The following is a 24,149-nucleotide window of genomic DNA, read 5'->3' on the forward strand; positions in this document are numbered from 1 at the left end:
GTGCAAGAGGCAGCTGATTGATGACTCATCGATGTTTCTAGCTCTCTTCCTCTCTGTGCAAAATAAATAAAATATATATATATTTAAAAATACTACAGCCCTAGCTATTTTGGCTCAGAGCATTTGCCTGCGGACTGAAAGGTCCTGGGTTCGATTCTAGTCAAGGGCACGTGCCCAGGGTTGCAGGTTTGATCCCCAGTGTGGGGTTTGCAGGAGGCAGCCAATTGATGATTCTCATCATTGATGTTTCTATCTCCTCACTTCCTCTTTGTAATAAATAAAAATATATATTTTTAAAAATAGTACAACAGCCTAGCCAGCATGGCTCATTGGTTGAGCATCAATCTATGAACCAAGAGATCACGGTTCAATTCCTGTTCAGGGCTCATGCCCAGGTTATGGACTCTATTCCTAGTAGGCGGGGGAGGGTACAGGAAGCAGCCAATCAATGATCCTGATCATTGATGTTTCTACCTCTCCTCCCTCTCTGAAATCAATAAAAATACATGTTTTTTTAAAAGTAAAAGATGCCCTGGCTGATTTGGCTCAGTGGATAGATTGTTGGCCTGTGGACTGAAGGATCCTAGGTTCAATTCTGACCAAGGGCACATGCCTGGGTTGTGGGCTCGATTCCCAGTAGGGGGCATGCAGGAGGCAGCCTATAAATGATTCTCATCATTGATGTTGCTATCTCCTTTCCTCTCTGAAATCAATAAAAATATATTTTTAAAAGTAAAAGGTACTGGGAAAATTGGACAGATGTAAAACGAAATGAAACTAGACTGCCAACTTACACCATACACAAGAATAAACTCAAAATGGATAAAAGACTAAAATGTAAACCATGAAATCATAAAAATCCTAGAAGAAACCATAGGCAGCAAAATCTCAAACATTTCTTATAGCAATATACCTACAGACACAGCTAGTACAAAGGAAATTAAGGAGAAAGCAACAAAATACAAAGAGCCAACTCTATGGTAGGACATATTTGGCAATGATACATCTGATAAAGTGTTAATATCCAAAATATATAAGGACCCTGGCCAGCTTGGCTCAGTGGATAAGTGTGTTCGCCTGCAGACTGAAGGGCCCCAGGTTCAATTCTAGTCAAAGGCATATGCCAGGGTTTGGGCTCAATCCCCAGTAGGGGGCATGCATGAGGCAGCCAGTCAATGATTCTCATCATTGATGTTTCTCCCTCTCCTCTCTGAAATCAACAAAAATATTTTAAAATATATATCCTGAGGTGGGTATGGAGTGAGGGGTGGGAAGAAAAATAAAAATATCCTATATAATAAAAGCCTAATATGCTAAGTGTCCGGTGATCTGTTCAACCAATCAAAGCATAATATGCTAATGATATGCTAAAGCTGCCCAACTGCTCATTATGACATACACTGACCACCAGGGGGCAGACACTCCAACTGGTTAGCTTGCTGCTAGGGTCCAGCCAATCAGGACTGAGTGAGATGGGCTGGACATGCCCTTGGAGCCGTCCTGTTGTCCCTCCCTGGCTGACCAACCTCCCAAACCCCTCCCTGACCCTGATCATGCACCAGTGGGGTCCCTCTGGCTGGCCTGCACCCTCTTGCAATCTGGAACCCCTCAGGGGATGTTAGCCTATTTCAGCATGATCTCGCAGGCCAGGCCGAGAGACCCCACTAGTGCACAAATTTGTGCACCAGGCCTCTAGAATATATATAAGGAACTCCCAACAACTTAACAAAAGTAAGACAATCCAATAAAAAAAAATGGGCAAAGGACCTAAATAGACACTTTTCTAAAGAGGACAAACAGATGGCTAAGAGACATGAAAAAATGCTCAAAGTTACTAATCATCTGAGAGATTTGGCTCAGTGGATAGAGCGTCAGCCTGCAGACTGAAAGGCCCCAGGTTCGATTCTGGTCAAGGGCATGTACCTTGGTTGCGGGCACATCCCCAGTAGAAGGTGTGCAAGAGGCAGCTGATCAGTTTCTCTCTCATCGATGTTTCTCTCTATTCCTCTCTGTAAAAAATCAATAAAATATATTAAAAGAGTGCAGATAAAAAAGACAATGAGGTACCATCTCACACCTGTCAGAATGGCTACCATTAACAAATGACAAGTGATGAGGATGTGGAGAAAAGGGAACCCTACTATACTGCTGGTGGGAATGCAGACTTGTGCAATCATTATGGAAAACAGTGAAGTTTTCTCAAATAATATTAGATTTGCCATTTGACCCAGTGATCCCACTTCTAGGAATATATCCTAAGAAACCCAAAGCACCAATCAGAAAGATTGTATGTACCTCTATGTTCACAGCACCATTTACAATAGCTAAGATCTGGAAACAGTACAAGTGCCTATCAGTAGGTGAGTAGATTAAAAAAAAACTGGTACAGCTCTGGCTAGTTTGGCTCAGTGGACAGAGCGTCAGCCTGCAGACAGAAGGGTCTTTGGTTCGATTCCAGTCAAGGGCACGTGCCTCGGTTGCAGGCTTGATACCCATTAGGGGACATGCAGGAGGCAGCCAATCATCTCTCATCATTGATGTTTCTATCTTTCTTTTTTTTAATATATTTTTATTGATTTTGTACAGAGAGGAAGGGAGAGAGATAGCGAGTTAGAAACATCGACGAGAGAGAAAGTCATCGATCAGCTGCCTCTTGCACACCCCCTACTGGAGATGTGCCCGCAACCAAGGTACATGCCCTTGACCGGAATCGAACCCGGGACCCTTCAGTCCCCAAGCCGACGCTCTATCCATTGAGCCAAACCGGTTTCGGCGATGTTTCTATCTTTCTCCCTTCCTCTCTGAAATCAATAAAAATGTTTTTTTAAAAACTGGTATATTTATACCATGGAATACTATGCAGCAGTAAAAAAAAGAATCTCTTACCCTTTGAGACAGCATGGAGAAACACGATGGATAGCTATATATACAGGCTCCCTCCTATGGGCCCCATCATGGGTCCACAGACCGTGTGTGGCAGGCAAGTGGGTATCGTGTCTGGGGGTTAAAGGGCTCCAGACCAGGGTTGAGCTTTGGACTCCTCCCAGATCCACCATCTCAGCACCCTTCTGACCAGCCCCTCTGAGAACCCCCAAACCATCTTCCCTGCGGATCAATCAGCCTTGCCTTTAACATACTATGTTCTCTGAGCCAAAGCCCAGTTTTTTCCTGTTTGACCAAATCAACTACACCAATTAACATAAGTGCACTGTTTCCAGTACTGACATATCCATGAGGCAGACTTTTTAAATTCTTAAAAATTACCCTGCATCCCAGCTGAAGTGGCTCAGTTAGTGCATTGAAAGGTTGTCAGGTGAACAAAGAGGAGAGGGCATTCAGAAAGAAATAGTATGTGTAAAGTCACAGAAGTATGCAACAATACTTGTTCCCGTCACTGCATCACTCCAGCGTAAAATACGTGGGGAATTTGGAATGAGAAGGGTCCTAGGAGGTACGATGGGAAAGTAGGCAGGGCTAGGAAATGAAAAGCCGTGTCATGACAAAGATTTTGAACTTTGACCTAGGGGATGAGGAGGGGCCACTGAAAGGTTTTGAGGTGCTATCACCTTGCATAGGTATAAAGAATGGATTGGAGAAGACTTTAGAAACAAAAAGACCTATCTCAGGCTGGTGTCCAAGGATGGAGTTAAGGATGGCCTAGGACAAATCGTAAGTCCAGGAATGGGCAAGACAGGATATTGACAGACAAGCTGTTTAGGTGAGAGATGAGAAACAATGCATCCAAAACAATTTCCAGGTCTCTGGTGTGGCTGGCTTAAGGTGGTGTCAGCACCAAAGCAGAGAATACACAAGGAAGATAAGAATCCTTTATCATTCCTGGAGAAACCGCTCTGACCATATGTCTCTTTGTATGCAGAAAATAGTCTATATATAAATTTTCCCCCCCGGCCACCTGCCCCTCCGGGTCCCTTCTTATCTAGACTCAGTCATTTCTTATTCATTTCAAAATCTTCAGTTCTTTGCTGACATATTTAAAATAGTGCACCTGACTGAACTTTCATTTTTTTTTAAGTAGAAAAAATTTAAACTTTATAATTTTTTAAAAAAGAAAATATTTTTGAAGAGCTTTAAAAAAACAATAATTTAATTAAAAAACAACAACAAAAAACACAATTCTTTAAGTCCAAGCCAGTTTGACTCAGTGGGTAGAGTGTGGGTCTGCTTACTGAAAAGTCCCAGGTTCAATTATGGAGGTCTCTTTCCCCCTACTGCAATAGTTCTGAATAAAACCTGCTTTTACTGCTCTGACTGCCAACTCTGGCTTTTCACACATTTGATTTTCAGATGTGTGAAGAAGAGCACTAAGAATTAAGGCCAGACATTTATGTGGCAACCAGCTCAAGAAAAGCCTTGACTACATACAGTTAAGGAGTTTGAATTTTATTCTATAAGAGCAGCAGCCACTGAAACGTTCTGATAAAGAAGTGACAAACTGCCGAAACCGGTTTGGCTCAGTGGTAGAGCGTCAGTCTGCGGACTGAAGGGTCCCAGGTTCGATTCTGGTCAGGGGCATATATGTTGGTTGCGGGCACATCCCCGGTGGGGGGTGTGTAGGAGGCAGCTGGTCGATGTTCCTCTCTCATCGACGTTTCTGGCTCGCTCTCTCTCTCTCCCTTCCTCTCTATAAAAAATCAATAAAATATATATTTTTTAAAAAGTGACAAACTGGGTATAGTGCTTTGGGGAGTGCTTTGTAATGAGAGAAAATTAAGATATCAATCCATCAGGAGACTATATGATTCGAGGGGGAATGAAGACCTGTCCTGAACTCAAGTTAACAGCAATGGAAATGAAGAGGATGAACTATAGTTTGTAGAACCATAACTGACAGGACAATATTATTGCCAAGATTTTCTTCAGAGGCGGGTGCCTCCCCATCTCACATCCAAGCCATCTACCTGGGGCCCAGCCTCCACTAAGTAGAACCCTGATCTCATTGATTTGTGTGTGTGTGTGTGTTTTTCTGATCTCATTGTTGTATCTCCAATAGTTTCCTTGTCTGTAAAATGGGATTATAGTAATAACTGCCTTAAACACAGGTCATAGTGAGTAATAAATGATTTAATATATGAAAAACATTTGGAAAGAGACCAGGTAGAGTACATGCGTCATCACTTGGAAATCCCACCTCCTCCATGATCTCAACTCTAAAAACTTCCCCTCTGATAATCTCATCTTCCCATTGCATGTTCACTGAGCCTGCACAGGATTGATGTTGGTTAGGTATAGGATACAAATAACTTAAAAATGTACAAGTGCCCTAGCTGGTTTGGCTCAACGGATAGAGAGTCAGCCTGTGGACTAAAGGGTCCAGGATTTGATTACGGTCAAGGGCATATGCCCAGGTTGTGGGCTCCATCCCCAGTAGGGGGTGTGCAGGAGGCAGCCAATCAATGATTCTCTTATCATTGATGTTTCTCTCTCTCCCTCACTGAAATCAATACAAATATATATTTAAAAATAAAGACTCAAATTTTGAGAGGGGGCATTGATAGGGAAGACATAACTGACTTGAAACACATCATTTGAAACTTTTAAAAGATCCAAGTGTAGCCGAAACCGGTTTGGCTCAGTTGGATAAAGCGCTGGTCTGCGGACTGAAAGGTCCCAGGTGCAATTCTGGTCAAGGGCATGTACATTGGTTGCGGGCACATCCCCAGTAGAGGGTGTGCAGGAGGCAGCTGGTAGATGTTTCTCTCTCTCTCCCTTCCACTCTGTAAAAAATCAATTAAAAAAAATATATAAAAGATCCAAGTGTAAATGCCCTGCAGTCTGCTGGAGACCCAAGACTGGAGTTTGGGAAAGATCAGTACCACACACGCAGATTTAAAACTTACTTGCATTGAATAGTGGTCTTGGAAATAAATGGATTCACTGAGACTCGAGTATCATATACCGTATTTTTCGGACCATAAGACGCACTTTTTCCCCCCAGAAGTGGGGGGGAAAAGTCCCTGCGTCTTATGGTCCAAATATAGCCTACACATATACTTTAAAAAAAAAGTTTTTTTACTTGCCCGGCTGTGTGTGGTCTCTGTGTGCTTGCCCGGCTCTAAAATGGTTCTAAATGCTACTGTTTACTTTACAGGGTTGATTACATGTGTTTATGACTGTGATGTTGGGTTTTAATGCACATAAAATATTTTAGGACACTATTTGTTTCAGAATCTTTTTTTCTTCATTTCCCTTCTCTAAAAACTGGTGCGTCTTATGGTCCAGAGCGTCTTATGGTCCGAAAAATACGGTACATTAAGAACTGCTCAGTTAGGGATTAAGAGGAATTGATGGGGACAGGAATAATCAGGGAAATGAGGTGAATAAAATGTTATGAAAATTGTTTGAGACCTTTTCAAAAAACATTTTTCATGTAATGGCCCGCAGTCTCAGGTCCCACCGAGAGGGTCTGAGTCATGAAGTCATGGGAGGTGGAGGGCCAGCATCTAGGCAGAGAAGGGGCTGACCCTTCCTGTTTAGGGGTCTTTCCCAGAGCTCCACATTAAGTGGCCATACTCAGGCCCACCCCAACCATCCTGCCTAGAACCTCTTCTTATTTACCACATCTTATCTATAAGACCTAGCTCAAGTTTATCTTTTCCTAGGAATTTTCTCTATTCCATTATTTTTTATTTTTCAATATAGATATTTGAGTTCTATTCTCAGGAATAATTTTGTCTGAATTGGGATTTAGAATATGTACTACTAACAAGCAGCCTAGTGATTCTAGTTCATTTCTCTAGTCTACACTTTGAGAAACAATCCGCAAGTATGTGATGAATGTCAGAGATGAGTCAAGAGTTTCATTTAAAAACACACCCTGGCCAGTGTGGCTCAGTTAACTGGTGTCGTCCATGAACCAAAAGATCACTGGTTGAATTCCAGTTCAGGGCACATGTCAAGTGTGAGCTTTATCCCCAGTAAGGAGCATACAGGAGGCAGCTAATCAATGTCTCTCTCCCCTCCTCTAAAATAAAAAGGAATTAGTGCAGTGCGTGGCTCAGTGGTTGAGGACTGACCTATGAGTCAGAAGATCATGGTTCAACTCCCAGTCAGGGCATGCAGGAGGCAGCTGAAAAATGATTCTCATCATTGATGTTTCTCTCTCTCTCTCTTCCGCTCTGAAATCAATAAAGACATATATATATATATGCAATTCTTTCAACAATAAACTTAAAATAATCTAAATGCCCATTGCTACCCAACATTCAAGTAAGCTCTTATCAGGGATTCCCATGCCCAGTAACCTTCCTCGTTTTAGCTGATTTTAGTATCATACCACACAGAATGATATGCAGCACAAAAAAACCTGTATGTGAATATAAAAGGAGAGATTGTATAAATGATGAAAAAGTCTGTAGTATCTAGACTGGGAATTTTGAGGGAAAGAGGTCACATATTTGTGACTGACAGAAATGGTTGGCTGTAAAAATATTTTTAAGGTTAATTTTTAAAGATTCCATTTATAGTCACTGTTTAAATTAAGATAAACTTGGCCTCTACACAAGAACACACTCAAGCCCTTCTTCTGAAAAAACTATTCTGTTTAATAGTGCACTTCATTTATGCTACAGGATGAGCAGGACTGGGAAAACATGAGGTCATCCCTTCAGCTGGTAAATTCAGGAGCTCCATCTTAACCCAGCAAAGAGCCCTGCCACCAGGCACAGGCCAGAGCCTTCCTTCTCTGGGCTTTGCTATGTTTGCATTCATACTCTGCTGTTAAAGTCAGAGGTGGCGTCAGAAGTTTGGCTGCTGGGGCCAGATGTGACAGGTCATAGGTGACAGAGGGCACAGCAAGCTGGCTGAACAAGCTCCTTAAAAGCATCCTTAAGTCACTAGGGTTTGAATTAAATAACTTATCACAGGAGTGATGAGAAAAAAAGGGCGAGAAGAGGAAATAAAAAAGACTAATGCTAAATTCTTTTGATCCATTTCCTCATGTTAGACTCATGGATTAGCTGTACTTCCCAATTAGTCCTGGGTTCTCCAACAAAATTGCCAAAATACTTTCAGAAACTCCTCACCCTCAAATAACAAATCCCTCATCACCCTATTTCCTTATCAAAACTTAAAGCAGGATGAGGAACAGTGGCTTCCACATACAGCATCCTTTCTCCTTCCTTTTGTTAACAGCTTGTTACTTCAACACATTTGATATTCCTTTTCCCTTTCTTAGCAAGTAACAGGACCCAGAACATTCTTTCCACTGCCACCTGTGCTGAGTATCCCGACTCCAACTAGAGGAATCCTTAGAATTTTACTCCTATTGTGCTTCCACCCTCACCTTGATAAGAAAGGCTCCCATGGCGTGAGAAATACGATCTAGTGCAAACTCTCTTCCATAATGGAAGGTGATTGGTCCCAGAGCTTCCCTCTATTTCCAGCACTTAATCTGCTGCTTGCCTCCTAATTTTTTAAGGCTGGTATTGTTCCTGAGGAAACTGACCAGGTTGCTAATCACTGTGCCAGGATAATTTGCCCAATTTTCCCCATTCTCTAAAGCACACGTCAAACACAAGGCCCGCGGGCCAAATCCGGCCCACCAGGCCTTGCAATGTGGCCCGCACCACACTGTCATCACTGCACTCCGCTGCGTTCCATCACAATGACACGCGGTGACATAGGCGGCTTGTGATCTCGCCGGCCGCCGTACTTGCTATTACGCGTGCGCACAGATAACAAGTCACGCGAGATTCAGGAGGCATGACCTATAGTCCGGCATCCGATGTGGTTGTGCGGGTGGCAGAGCAGAGGAGAGAGTGAGTGTGCGGGCATAAAAAATACACAGCAGAAGCTGCCAGTTCCTGGTATAAAGTGCAGGCATAAAAATCGCAACAGAATCTGCTATCTGTACCCAGCCAGGCATTTATTGACTGACTTTTTTTTCTCCACTCCATCTGCCAAATCAAGCTATCCCTGTGCAGTTTTCAACTTTTTCCTTCTAACGCAGATTTCCAATAAACTACATCTTTTACTGCCAATATTGATCCCAAAATGTCCAGGAAAAGAAAAGTTGACGGTGAAAGCAGACAATTTAATGACAAATGGGAAAATGAATACATGTTTGTGCTTAGAGAGGGCAAACCAGTGTGTATATTGTGTTATGAGACAGTGTCGGTGATGAAAGAGTACAATATACGTCATCATTTTGACACCAAACATAATGTTAAGTATGGCAAATATACTTTGGAAGAAAAGCATAAAATTGTTAAAGAACTAAAAGGCAAACTACAATCACAGCAGCAAATGTTTACAAAGGCTACAGCGAAAAATGATGCTGCAGTGAAAGCAAGCTTTATAGTGGCTGAAGAAATTGCCCGTACTTCAAGGTGTTTTTCAGAGGATGCCTTTTTGAAGCAATGCATGCTAAAAGTGTGTGAGCAAGTATGCCCAGACCAGATACAGAGTTTCAAAATGTCAGTTTGTCAAGAAACACCATTGCAGATAGAGTTCAAGAACTCTCAGGAAATCTATCATCACAGCTGGCCGAACAGGCATGCAGTTATCTCGCTTTTTCACTTGCTATCGATGAAAGCACAGACAACACTGATACAGCGCAGCTGTCCATCTTTATACGTGCTACGAAGACCGACCTCTCTGTCACTGAGGAACTTTTGGATGTAGCTGCCATGCATGGGACGACGACTGGTAGAGATATATTTGAGGCTGTGGAGAAATCTATAAATAATTTTAAATTACCCTGGGAAAAGTTGGTGGGGCTAACTACCGATGGCGCACCTTCAATGTGCGGAGAAAAGAAAGGCTTGGTTGGACTAATGAAGGAAAGAATGCAAAAAAGTCACTGCCACACACCCTTGATTACTTATCATTGCATTATCCACCAAGAGGCTATGTGTGGAAAAGTTCTGGACATGAATGACATAATGACCACAGTCATTAAAACTATTAACTTTATACGGGCACGTGGCCTGAATCATCGCCAATTCCAGCAGTTTTTACAGGAGGTGGGTGCAGAGCATGGAGACGTGCCATACCACACAGAAGTAAGATGGCTGAGCAAGAGCGCAGTCCTCAAAAGATTTTTTGAGCTCAGAGAACAAATTGCTCTTTTCATGGAAAGTAAAGGAAAGCCCTTGCCTGAACTGTCGGATCCCGCCTGGCTATGTGATTTTGCTATGATGTGTGACATACGCGAGCATCTCGCCCAACTGAATCTGAAGCTGCAGGGACGCAAACAAGTCATCACGAAGATGTCTGACATGATCACAGCATTCCAGCGTAAACTTCAACTATGGAAGTCCCAACTGGAACAGAACAATCTTGCCCACTTTCCCGTTTGTTTGAGTATCTCAACCACTATTTCTGGTACTTTTCCTTGCAGTAGGCTGGCTACCAAAGTTAGCTGTTTACTAAGTGAATTTGAGCGGCGCTTCTCTGACTTTAGAATAGGGGTGTCGAACTCAATCAGAGAAGGGGCCAAAATCTAAAATCCAGCCTAAATCACGGGCCGAATGGTTTACTGAACAGTCATAAACTGTCATTGTGATGGAAACGCAGCGGAGTGCAGTGATGACAGCGCGGTGCGGGCCACATTGCAAGGCCTGGCAGGACGGATTTGGCCTGCGGGCCTTGTGTTTGACACATGTGCTTTAGAACACAGCACTCAGGCTTTGACATCTTTGCCAATCCTTTTACAGTTGATGTCAACAATGTGCCCCATCACCTTCAGATGGAGATAATCGAGCTTCAGTCTGACAGTGGCCTGAAATCAAGGTTTCAGGATGTTGAAATTGAGGACTTCTACCCTCTACTGCCCCCTGACTCAATGCCAGAGCTCCGACTTCATGCTGCCCGTATTCTATCCGTGTTCGGGAGCACCTATCTTTGTAAACAGATGTTTTCAATAATGAATCTGAACAAAAACAAGCACAGATCACGCATTACCGATGACAACCTCCATGCTGTTTTGCGGGTTGCTACAGCCCAAGAAATAAAACCGAACATTGACTCATTGATCCGGGGAAAACGGTGTCAGACATCTAGCCAGAAAACAAAACAATGAGCATTTTAGGTACATTCCAATATTACTGTTTTGCTTGATACCAATAATACTGTTTTGCTTGATAGCATGTGAGTTGGTTAACAGCACTGTTAAGGAAAAGATTGTTCCACTCATTTTAAATTCACATTTCTGATTAACATTGTCAGTTTATGACTGTTCAGTAAACCATTCGGCCCGCGATTTAGGCTGGATTTTAGGTTTTGGCCCCTTCTCTGATTGAGTTCGACACCCCTACTCTAAAGTGAAAGATTTGTATCAGAAGGGACACATCCTAATTGTTCATACTTTTATAGTAAGGCAGGGGGTCTTCAGACCCAGAGGAAGTGAGGAAAACAGGTGTGTGGTTCTCTTTCATGTAGACTCTCTGATATTTAATTCAGCAGTAACTCTCAGAGAACTTTTGCTCATCCCCATTACATTCAAAGGCTTCTCTCCAGTGTGAATTCTCTGGTGGCGAACAAGAGCTGAACTATACCTAAAGGCTTTCCCACACTCATTACATTCATAGGGATTCTCCCCTGTGTGAATTCTTTGATGCTGAATAAGGCCTGAACTATAGGTAAACTTTCCTCCACATTCCATACATTCATAGGGCTTCTCTCCAGTGTGGATTCTCTGGTGCTGGTAGAGGTGTGAGCTCTGGCTGAAGGCCTTCCCACATTCATTACATTCATAGGGCTTCTCTCCAGTGTGGATCCTCTGGTGATGAATGAGGGTAGAGCTTCTACTGAAGGCTTTTCCACATTCATTACAAGCATATGGTTTCTCTCCAGTGTGGATTCTCTGATGATGAGAGAGGGTGGAGCTCCAGCTAAACGTTTTCCCACACTCGTTACATTCATAAGGTTTCTCTCCAGTGTGGATCCTTCTATGTAGAATGAGAGCAGAGCTACAACTGAAGGTCTTCCCACAATCATTACATTCATAAGGCTTCTCTCCAGTGTGGATTCTCTGATGCTGAATCAGATGGGAGCTCTGGCTAAAAGCTTTCCCACATTCATTACATTCATAGGGCTTTTCCCCAGTGTGAATTCTCTGATGTTGAATAAGGTCTGAAGTTCGATTAAAGCTCTTGCTACATTCATCACACTTATGGGGTCTGTCTCCCACAGGAAGTCTCTGATGTGAAATAAGGTTGGAACTCACAGTGAAGCTGTTCCCAAAATCATTATATTTCTCACTTCTCTCTATCACAGGGGTTAGCTTTTCCTCAACTGTCACTTGACCAAAATCTTGTATCTTCCTATGCAGTTTTTCTCCAGAAGAGTTCCCCAGCTGCCTGTTGAGAATGACTTCTTTTTCATAGGCTTCTTCAAACTTAAGACCCTGAGAAATATCCTTTTGGAATCTTCCCAATAGCACCCCATGTGATTCTGTATCTTCAGAAATTTCTTGGTCATGCTCAGTTCTCGTCTCACCATCTGGCACAATACAAAATACAAACATCACTGGTTCCTTGTGGAAAAATCAAACCAGAGGACAGGATAATCATGGGCATGCCTCTTACCTGCCCAGGCTGTGTGTAGTAAGGCAAAATGAAAGAAGAGGAAACAGGACAGGAAAAAGGTAGGAAGCAAAACTGAGATACCAGCTAGAAGTATAGAGAAAATTGGATTGTAAGGAGAGAATGGATCAGGTAGAGGCAGGGAAGAACATGTTTAATGAAGTGAGCAAGTCTTCGGAGAGGTTAAAGACTGTAGATATATCAATAATTTGGGAGATGGTGACTACCAGAACTGTTTAAGAAAAGGTGTTGAGAAACAGTAGCAGAGCAGGAAGGATCACCGAGGTTGAAATCATTAGTAATCCCCTCCAGCCCTAGGTCAGCTGTCGGCAAACTGCGGCTCAGAGCCATGGTTTGCCGCTCTGTTCACTAATGAGTTTGCCGACCACTGACTTAGACTCTCAATTCCAACAATTGCAGGCTGTTGTTGTTCCTTGTGAATAAGCCCCTATTCCAGTGGTCAGCAAACTCATTAGTCAACAAAGCGGCAAACCACAGCTCGCGAGCCGCAGTTTGCCAACCACTGCCCTAGGGGGGGAAAATAGTTGTTTGTAGCTGTGCCATGTATGTCAAATTCAGGAAACAGGCAAAGTCCATTTGTTGGCCTTAGGCCTAGAAGGCTATGCTATGATGTGAGAATATGTAAACAATTTCCATTTATGATTTCTCTATTTTCACTGTCTTAAGAGTTTCTAAAGGGAACTTCACATTTATAAAGGGTCTAGATGTTAGCATTTTTAGGCTGTCAATAAAAAAGTGTTAGGACCAGAAATAGCTATTTATCCCTCACTTGAACAGGTACCTTTCAGAATCTCTCTCTTCTTAATTCCCTTCAAACCTAGGACCCTCAGCTCTTCCTCTGCCTAGATATCATGTCAAAATACAGAAATGGGAACCCTGGTTGGCGGCATACCAGAGGATCTTGGGTTTGATGCCCAGCCAAGGGCACATACCTGGGTTGCAGGTTCAATCCCTGGCCCCAATCAGGGCGTGTTCGGGAAGCAACCAATTAATGTGTCTCTCTCACATTGCTGTTTCTCTCCCTCTCTCCTCTTTCCCTCTATTCCCCTCCCTCCTCCCTTCTATATTCTCTAAAAAAAAAAAAAATCAATGGGGAAAAATTGTCATTCTTCTGATGAAGATTTAAAAACACACAAAAAACACACACATAGAAATGGGAATCCTGCTCATCGGAAAAAACATGGGACAAGGCTTTATCCTGCTCATATCAAGAGCTCAATCCCTAACTGAGGATCTGCAGGTTACAGAAAGGAAATGTCAAGGAGGTCTCAAATAGGAGTTAGGAAGACCTGGCACTGCTCAGGAAAAAGTTTTCACTGAAAATAGGAAAGAGACAAGGAATTAACAGTCTACAGACTAAAGGTTAAAAAGATAATTGCTCCCTATACCAAATTAAAATTTCTACCAGAGCAGCAGTTGCATTAGATCATGAACAAAGCAACAAATCCCTAGAGGCAGTCCAACAAAGAAGGGAGGAGACAGAGTTCCAAAGACACAGAGTTCCAGAATGTTCACCTGGGCACAGCCCAGTACTTCACATGTTCAGGGACCCCAATTTGTTAATCTTTTGGAAAAGTCTCTTGATTATATGTTAAATTCTAAGAATAGCATGGGGAAAAGCATCATATTTGGACTTAAAAGACCAAGGCTTGAGCTGCCACCAACCAGCTATCAGAACATGTATAAAACATTTAAGACCTCTGACCTCTTTCCTCACCTATGAAGTGAGGATAATTCTTGCTACTTCCACTGCCGTTACTATGAGGATTAAATGAGAATATATATGTGAAACCTCTTTATAAACTGCAAAGTACTATACAAAAGGGGTTACTATTACTGTTAGAATTTTCTGAGACTAAGTCAGTCCTTAGTTATTTCATCAACTCAAATGTTACTAGCCGGACTGAAAGGTCTCAGGTTCGATTCCGGTCAGGGGCATGTACATTGGCTGTGGGCACATCTCTGGTAGGGGGTGTGCAAGAGGCAGCTGGTCGATGTTTCTCTCTCATCAACGTTTCTATCTCTCTATCTCTCTCCCTTCTGCTCTGTAAAAAAAAAAAAAAAAAAAAAAAAAAAAATCAATAAAATATATTTAAAAAAAAACGTTACTAGCAAATAAGGAAGCAAAGAAATGCCAAGGGAGTTTTATTGAGGAAGCATAACTCCTTACCCAATGAGAACACATTCCCATAATTCTCCAGCATCACATCTCTATAGAGATCCCTCTGAGCAGGCTCCAAACGCTTCCACTCCTTCCGGATAAAGTATACAGCCACATCTTCAAATGTCACCAACTCCTGAAACAACACATTCCTGCATGAAATTTCAGGGTGAGGGTAGGACTGGCAGCACCAAAAATGAAAATGAAAATTGGGATAGGGTTGAGTAATATTTGGAAATCTGGGGAAAGGTGATTAGGGTGAAGAGATATGAGAGTCCAAGAAAGTCTTACTCAGCAGGAAAGGACCACGGTCCTGATGGAGTGAATTGTGGTTGGGGCATTGAATGGGATGTTGCTATACCAAAAATGTCCACGAAATGGGAAAGAAAAAGATAAGGGGATCACAGCTCACCTGAGACTTGGCTTTTAGAAGTGCAGCTGCCAGCATCTCATCCCCCAAACTGTCCTTGTTGGAAAATTCGGGAACTTTTGAGGAAGGAAGATCTGAGGACAATAAAAGTGTCTATGAGTGAGTCTATCTGCTGCTGTCTGGCCCCCCAACTTACAGAAAACTCATAGGGTCCTGGGACAACCTAGGACCTACTCCTCTGACATTTCTAAATTCACTTCCTCTGCAGCTACTAAGGTGTTATAACAGGTACATTTAGTGTGGGCCTATCCTAAAGAGAGATGTGTAAAGCCCTATTGATTCTTGCTCTCTACTCTGCCCTCAGTCCCTTTCTTTCTCTCCAGTCACTCTACTCTCAGTGAAAGTTGCCATCCTATAATTAGTGATGGATGTGTTCTTGTCTATTCTCCCAACTTGGCCAGAAACACAGGCTGTCCTGCTCATATCCCTTCCATCATTCGCCACATCACTGAATTCAAACTATCACATGATGTTCTCTTAGACCAGAGGAAAACTAGGAGCTTCACCCCATCTGACTGAAGACGTAACACTCTATCCCTCAGATCTGTAAATCCCAAAACACTATTGGCTGCTGCAAAGCCCCTAGAAAATGGAATTTGGTGACTGTCACAGTTTTCTTAATCTTTCACAAGGAACCCACAGACCTTAATCATATCAGGATTCTAGCAATTATCCGAGTACTTGAAATTTCAATAGATGATTATTGAATGATTGAATAAAAGAATAAATGAATCCCCTATTCCATACCACTCTCAAGCAGGGACTGAGGTTCCTGAGATGCATGATCAGCCTGAGTTTCCATGGATAAGGCCAGAAGCTCGTGTCTCTGGTCTCCTATTTGCAGACTCAGCAGGAAATAGGTTTTCTAAATAAGAAAGAGGAAGCACTGCAGAAGCAAAACTTCAACGTTCAAAGATTTTAAAACACACACAACCCATCTCCTTAATACAGAGGGGAACTAGCATTTTAGTTAGTACCTAAGAACAATGAGAGAAAAATGCAGCAACTGGGGCTAGTCTTTAAGACCCTGATGAATATATATTCTCCTACTCCCTGTAATGTAATTATAGGAGAATCACTAAAAGTTCCTTGATTATATCCTACCTTTGGCTCCGCACAGAAACTGAGGGATATTTTTTAAAATATATTTTATTGATTTTTTTACAATATATTGTATTATTTTATTGATCTCTTCCTCTCTGTAAAATATCAATAAAATATATTAAGAAAAAAAGAGAGAGAGAGAGTTAGAAACATCAATGAAAGAGAATCATCGATCAGCTGCCTCTTGCACACACCACACTGAGGATGTGCCCACAACCAAGGTACATGCCCTTGACAGGAATCGAACCTGGCGCCTTTCAGTCTGCAGGCTGACGCTCTATCCACTGACCAAACCGGTTTCGGCTTGAGGGATATATATATTTTTTAAAAAATATATATTTTATTGATTTTTTACAGAGAGGAAGGGAGAGAGATAGAGAGCTAGGAACGTCGATGAGAGAGAAACATCTACCAGCTGTCTCTTGCACACCCCCTACCAGGGATGTGCCTACAACCAATGTACATGCCCTTGACTGGAATCGAACCTGGGACCTTTCAGTCCGCAGACCTACGCTCTGCCACTGAGCCAAACTGGCTTCGGCTTGAGGGATATTTTTAACAGCAAAAATTGGAGAATACTAGTGCCAAATAATGACATTAATAGAATGAAATACTAAGCAACTATCAAAATGAAAAGTATCAGAATAAAGTGAAAAAAAATAGTACACATATAGATTGCAAAATCATATACATTTTGAGAATTTTTTTTTTTTTGGGGGGGGGGGAATATTTGGGCCCAGTTGGCATGGTTCAGTGGTTAAGCGTCAACTTATAAACCAGGAAGTCATAGTCCAATCCCAGTTAGGACACATGCCCGGGTTGCTGGCTGGATCTCCAGTTTGGGCATGCAAGAGGCAGCTGATCAATGATTCTCTCTCATCAATGATATTTCTTTCTCCTTTCCACTCTGAAATCAATAAAAATATACTTGAAAAATTTTTTGGGATAATGGAGAAAGCTATTTGTTTATAGAGGAGAAAAAGAAATCTCATAAACACTAGAATTGGCAGGAGAGAGAAAACACTTAAATTTCTAGCTGTTATATTAAATTTAGCTATTATAATTAGAGGAAAAGGGACCATGAAAGAGCACTCAAATAACAGAGACCAGAGAAACTTCTCATTTTAAAAAACCTGGGGAAACAACGCCTGTTTCACAGAACTAGGTCAAACAACTCTATTAAATTAAATGAGATAAATTCTTCCCTTTGTTTCTAAAATGGTTTTCTGCTTTCAGTCCCAGTCATAGGTGAGACACTGTCTAAGAACTTGAGCCCTTTTTGTGGTCTTCCTGAGTCTCATTATAGGAACTGGGTGTATATATTTACTCGGACCTAAAACACTAGTCCCAGCCCTGGCTGCTTTGGCTCAGCAGTTATCCTGTTCATATAAAGCAGGGTTCAGGGTTCAATTCCTGGTTAAGGGCATGTACCTCAGTTGTGGATTGATCTCTCGTCCAGTCAAGGAGCATGTGGGAGGCAACCAATCAATGTTTCTCTCTCCCCTACCCCCCTTCTCCCTCCCTTCCATTCTGTCTGAAAATCTGGGGGGGAAAAATACCCTTGAGTGAGGATTAAAGAATAATATATATATATATATGGATAATATGCTAAGTGTCCAACTGTCTGGGTAATGATGTCACATAGCAATGACCAGCTTCCTCTCCCTAGTGGCGACTAGCCTCCTTACAGTTTTTTTAGCCCAGGAACACAACTTGCTTTATAGCCAGGTGCAAACATTTCACACTAATTTTTATTTTTTTTAAGTTTCCCTTTTTTAAAAAAAGTATATTTTATTGATTTTTTACAGAGAGGAAGGGAGAGGGATAGAGAATTAGAAACATCCATGAGAGTCATCAATCAGCTGCCTCCTGCACGCCCCCTACTAGGGATGTGCCAGCAACCAAGGTACATGCCCTTGATTGGAATTGAACCCGGGACCCTTCAGTCCGCAGGCTGCCACTCTATCCACTGAGCCAAACCAGTTTTGGCAACATTTCACACTTTACATGTCTGTGAAGCGTTTTCCTATGCCTCATCTCATTTGATTACCACAGAAGTCCTGGAGTAAGTAGATAGGAGACTCAGTGGAATCCTATTTTCTTTTCATTAGCCAGAAAATGGAGATCTATAAAGTTTAGAAACTTGACCCAACTGAAAAGAAGAAATGGTAGACCTTGAAAATGACTTCAGATTTTCTCACTGAGCAGAATATAGTCAAACACTGCTGCCATTAAATGTTTTACCCTTTGTTCTCCCTATATGATCTACAATAATAATATGCCTCATGTTGATATTTACTGTTGTGTTGCTCACAATTATCTGAAAGAGAAGTTGGGGTGCTTCACTGGGCTGGAAAAAGTTTAGCTACATCAGAAAGCAGATCTACTTAAGCAAGTTTATTCTATATATATAAAAGGCTAAGTTGACCAACACATGCATGATACATTGAAAGCTCTCGCTGGCACCAATCGCATGTGTGTTTTGATCTGTCATTGCTGGTTTGAATTTGGTTGGCACTTCTATTATAGAGAAAGGGCGAATATCGAAATTAAAATATATTTTCTAGCCCTAACTGGTTTGGTTCAGTGGATAGAGTGTTGGTCTGCAGACTGAAGGGTCCTGGGTTCGATTCAGGTCAAGGGCATGTACCTTGGTTGCTGGCACATCCCCAGGAAGGGGTGTGTGAGAGGCAGCTGATCAATGTTTCTCTCTCATCAATGTTTTTAACTCTCTATCCCTCTACCTTCCTCTCTGTAAAGAATCAATAAAACGTTTTTGTGGTTTTTTAAAAAATATTTCTTCCAATTATTTTCCTTTCAATCTGCATGAATCCGTGCACTGGGCCACTAGTAAGTAAGTAAAAGATTAGTCCCATTTGGTATGTTTCCTCTCACTGAGAAGGTAGCAACCAACTTTATTTTTATCTCCCTTCTCTTCTAATACATTTCCTTAGGTCAGAATATAAATCCCTGAAGCAGAGACCAATACTTAAAAAAAAAAAAAAAATACAAGATTACTGATTACTCTGTTTTTATCCCTACTAATGTCCCTAAACCCCCAAATATTACAACAAGTAAAAGAGATCTTTTCTCTGGCCCTAGTAATTAAATGTAACATTAACACCTAATCTAAGGTTTCATCTCAGGTAAAAGTTTCCCTTCACTAAATACTGTGGCAAGAATCAACAGATCTAAACCCTGACAGGGTAGCTCAGTTGGTTAGAATGCCATCCCAATACACCAAGGTTGCAGGTTCGATCAACAGTCAGGGCATATACAAGAAGCAACCAATGAATGCATAAATAAGTGGGAACAACAAATCATTGTTTCTCCCCTCCCCCCTTCCTCCGTCTCTTTCAAATAAATAAACAATTCTAGAACAGATGCAGCAGCCATCTAAGCATCCTTATCCTCAAGCAAGAAAAAAAAAATACACAACATCCTGGATTTTGTTTACAGCCCCTCTCTTATTTGCTCATATAACACAAAACTGAGTGCCGCTGAAACCAGTTTAGCTCAGTGGATAGAGCCAAAGGTCATGAGGACTGAAAGGTCAAGGGCATGTACGTTGGCTGCAGACACATCCCCAGTAGGAGGCGTGCAAGAGGCAGCTGATCAATGACTCTCATCGATGTTTCTAACTCTCTACTCCAGCGTTTTTCAACCGCTGTTCCGCAGCACACTAGTGTGCCGCGAGATGTTGCCTGGTGTGCCGTAGGTGCAGACAAGAATTTTATAATTTTTCACTATTTTGTTTACTTAATATTTCATAATAAAGTAATTATAAAATACTTTCTTTGTGTTTATTTGATTCCTATTCAAGAGAATTACTTTATATAAAATGTATAGTCAATATAGGCACAGAGTTAAATTTTTTAACATTTTCTAATGGTGGTGTGCCTCGTGATTTTTTTCATGAAACAAGTGTGCCTTTGCCCAAAAAAGGTTGAAAAACACTGCTCTACTCTATCTCTCTCCCTTCCTCTCTGTAAAAAATCAATAAAATATATTAAAAAAAACAAAAAAAAACAAAAAACACCTGAGTGCCAACTATACTGCAAAGCTCTACTAAAAGGAGTAAAAATCCAGGAACAACATTTGCTTTATCATCACAGACTGCTGCATTCCCATGGGCATAAAAAGGGAAGGGGCCTGGTCTGAGAGCCACTGAGATTTCAGAGAACTCTAGTCTTTGGGCAACAAAGGGGTATAAAATGCTCACTACCAACACCATTCACAGCGAAAAGCATTTAAAAATGTATTTTTTTTTTTTTTAACGATTTCAGAGAGGAAAAGAGAGGGAGATATGGAATCATTAATGATGAGAGAAACCTGCACGACCCTACAATCTGGGCATGTGCCCTGACTTCCCAGCTCATAGCTCCACGCTCAACCACTGAACCACACCAGTCAGGCTGAAAAGCACCGAATCAGGTATGAGCCAGGCCCACCAGTTCAAGGTGGATAACATACTCTCTTGCCACTAACAGTCTCCCAGCTAAGTCCCTTTAAACAATGTCTCTCAGAGCTAGCCATCTCTTTGTTCCTATCAACCAACTTTACAATTTCCTGGACTGTTAATTAGCACCCATCCCCAAGAAACCAGCTCTCCATCCAAACTCTCCTTGGAAAGAAAATCAGAGGCTCCGACTCCAGAGACGAAGAGCAATGCTCCCTTCTCACAGCAGGGTTAACCAGAGCTGGAACTCAAAGGCATATTGTTGAGAACAAGTCCCCAGTGTCTAGAGCAGCAAACAATGTTTCTCGTAGAAAAAAAAAATCTCCATTGTGCTCCCACAGCTTCAGGTGCTCCACTGCCAACCCCTCTTCCCGGAGCTGCTTCTAGGCGCTGAGAAAGATGACCCGGTGGTGAAAACGAGCCATGGAAAGCTTTACCTGCTGTAATTCTTCCCTGCTTTCTTTGGAGCTCTCTCTCCGCAGCAATTACTGGGAACCTCTGTTCAAGTTCCTGGGAATTCTGACTTTAGTTGATGCCAATGCTGTACGATTAAGGGGAAAGAAGGAAAAAAAAATTTAAATACTCACATAAACTCCACTTCTAATCTAGATATTTACAGGTAAGGAGGGGAAGGGGGAGAGATACATGCTAAGAAATACTAATGAAGACCACAACTGGTATTTGTGTCGCACAGCTGAAGAAAGTTGAGAGGGAACTGAAAGTTCTCCAGGTCTACCTCCCATTCAGTGTAAGCAACGTCTTCTAAAGTTCCTAACATTGTCAGCTAACTTGCTGGATACTCTCAATACTTCCAATTCAGCAAGGGTGTCTTCTGCTCCCCTGCTGCACAGCTTAGCCACCAGATGGTAAGCCGAAAACCTAAGCCCTTACAGAGGCCTCGTGCCCTGTGGAGCTTCAGTGATATGGAATCCTCTTCCACACAATTTTTCAAAACCGAATGATGCCCCCCTCCCTCAAACATCTCTTCTTAGGGGTAAACACCTACAGTTTCTTTTTCTTTTTCTTTTTTTAGACTAAGGAAAGAAAGTTGGTATCTTTTAAAATATATATATATTTTATTGATTTTTTACACAGAGGAAGGGAGAGCGAGCGAGCTAGAAACATGGATGAGAGAGAAACATCGACCAGCTGCCTCCTGCACACCCCCCACCCGGGATGTGTTCGCAACCAATGTACATGCCCTTGACCGGAATCGAACCCGGGACCCTTCAGTCCGCAGACCGACGCTCTACCACTGAGCCAAACCGGCTTCGGCTACAGTTTCTCTAATTAGTCCCTCAGTTCCATGTTCATCATCCTCTGGAAGTTTACACATGCCCTTCAGAGGTTAAACGGCACGTCAAAAGCGTATCAAATTAGGGATCTAATACAGTTACAAATGGGAGCCAAACAGCAGTACTCCTCACCATAAAAGACTCGCTTTACGCCAGAGGATTACTCCCACAAGCTGAGTCTGCACTCCCTCCCACACCTAGTCTAACCATGCACACTTGGAAGAACTCCTCTCATCCTAAAACCCAGGTTAGTAAAACCAGGCCTCCTCTGCTGCCGCAGGCGCGAAGAGCTGTGTAAACCTCCCCTAACAGCGTCTCGGAGAGCTGCCAAGTCGGCGTCCCTGTCATCGGCGGGTGGAAGACAGGGACCCTTCCACAGCCACCGTGGAACTTCTAAGTGCTCGAGCCGGGCGCTAGGCCACCGAACCAGAACCGGAGCCCCGTTCTCCCCTCCCCTGCCGGAAGGGCGTCCCGGGGGAAGGGCGTCCCGGGGGCAGCGGCGTCGGGGACCCGCTGCGGGCGAGGGAGGGAGCAGCGCCGTCGGGACCCGCTCCGGGCGGGCGTGGGGATCCCACGGGCCGCAGCGGCGCGGACACCACGCCCTTCCCCGGCGACCACAGCCTCCGTCTCACCGCGGGCCCTGAGGGCGGCCGGACTCACCCTGCAGACAGGGACGGAAGACTTGGGGGCTCCGGACACGGACCAGGCCCCGCTGGACACTGTCACGGACCCGCACACCGGGGACAGAACAAAGAACGGAAGTTCCTCCGTTTAGCTTCCGGGTTGGGCCTTCCCACCACCACCACCACTATCCCTTGCCCACCCCCCACACACCTGTTTCCTCTAGGAAGCGGATGTCTCCGCCTCTCGGTGGTTTGCTGACTGGGCACGAGGGCCTCACGCCCCGCCCACCGCGCCCCTCCGCCTCAGGGCGCATGCCCAGGCGCCGCAGGCCGGGCTAAGGCTGCGAGGCGGGGCGCTGCGGCGGGAAGGTGGAGCCAGGTGCATTAGCTTTTGCTGCACAGATGGTCTCCCCAGGGCGCCCAGTACCTCTGAGCGACCCGGGTCCCAGCGGAGTTGTAGTCAACTGTGGAAGGATTCATCCATATGAAAAAAAGTCAATTTCCAAATAAATTAAGTTGGTGCTTCCAAAGTTTTCTGTTGTATGGGAAAAGGGCAGGACCCCGCAAACTATCCCACAATTCGTATTACGAAGTATGGTAGCAATCATACTTGGGTAAAAACTGCTGTTTGAATTTTAACCCTGCTATTCTGGCTTCGGCACTTACTTACTTGCTTAAACAATAAGGTACATAGTTACCTCAACTTCCAGATTGACACCTGGAGGCTAAGGCACTTTTCCTGTGCCTGTGGACCAGGACCACAGGAGATTGATTCCCGCTGACTCAGTAGCTCCAGGAGTTGAAACTGCAGATAACCTTTAGAGATGAACTTGGCTCAGTTCTGCTTCTGTACTATCTGCTTTTGCAAGATAGGTCCATATTTCAACGTCCAGCAGGATGTGGCTGGGAACAACCCTGCAGGCTGTTCCCAGCCTTTGGAATTTAGAATTTAGAACAAAGGAAAATTTTTGTGGTTTAGACCTTTAAAAGGACTGCCTACACCTGGAATGGCATGGTTGTGAGTGTGGATTCCACCTGCATATGGTGCTCTCTCGGCCGTCCTGGCCAGTTCAATAAATCCTTGCCTGTTGTTTTGTTGTTGTTGTTATTGTTTTTTAATATATTTTATTGACTTTTTTACAGAGAGGAATAGAGAGTTAGAAACATCGACCAGCTGCCTCTTGCACACACCCCCACTGGGGATGTCCCCTCAATCAAGGTACATACCCTTGACTGGAATCAAAACCTGGACCTTCCAGTCCACAGGTCGAAGCTCTATCCACTGAGCCAAACCGGTTTTGGCTTGCCTGTTTTTTGTTTGTTTGTTTGTTTGTTTTTAATCAATTAGCAGCCTCCAGTGATCTTATTTTGACTCCAGGGTTGGACCCCACAACCTTATTTTGAATTAAAGTTACTTAAGAAACGCCAATGCAAGAACTTTCTGACCTCTCTCCTGTCCCCAGAAAGCAGGAGATCCCTCCCATGTGAAAGGTGCCCTTCTTATCGCTGGA

At 43.1% G+C, this 24,149-nt stretch overlaps 1 protein-coding gene across 9 annotated transcripts; it reads right to left on the reverse strand.

The window, feature by feature from the left end:
- Positions 1-7,547: 7,547 nt before the first annotated feature.
- ZNF3 (zinc finger protein 3) lies at positions 7,548-22,934 on the reverse strand. Of its 9 annotated transcripts, XM_045571639.1 has the most exons (8): positions 22,676-22,826; positions 21,158-21,261; positions 18,938-19,013; positions 15,905-16,025; positions 15,140-15,231; positions 14,737-14,863; positions 11,284-12,462; positions 7,548-8,520 (listed from the first exon to the last, which is right to left on the reverse strand). In XM_045571639.1, exons 4-7 carry the CDS (start codon positions 15,957-15,959, stop codon positions 11,393-11,395), a joined length of 1,344 nt encoding a protein of 447 aa, XP_045427595.1. In that variant the 5' UTR covers positions 15,960-16,025; positions 18,938-19,013; positions 21,158-21,261; positions 22,676-22,826; the 3' UTR covers positions 7,548-8,520; positions 11,284-11,392. The 9 variants fall into 9 exon arrangements, with proteins under 9 accessions (XP_045427595.1, XP_036265914.1, XP_036265911.1 ...); XM_036410021.2 differs by lacking the exons at positions 18,938-19,013; positions 22,676-22,826 and adding an exon at positions 22,850-22,934 and having other exon boundaries at positions 15,905-16,022; XM_036410018.2 differs by lacking the exons at positions 18,938-19,013; positions 22,676-22,826 and adding an exon at positions 22,850-22,933 and having other exon boundaries at positions 15,905-16,043.
- Between the last annotated feature and the right edge of the window lie 1,215 nt (positions 22,935-24,149).

This window comes from Pipistrellus kuhlii, unplaced genomic scaffold (genome assembly GCF_014108245.1).
Source record: "Pipistrellus kuhlii isolate mPipKuh1 unplaced genomic scaffold, mPipKuh1.p scaffold_m20_p_4, whole genome shotgun sequence".
In the NCBI taxonomy this organism is placed as follows: Eukaryota; Metazoa; Chordata; class Mammalia; order Chiroptera; family Vespertilionidae; genus Pipistrellus; species Pipistrellus kuhlii.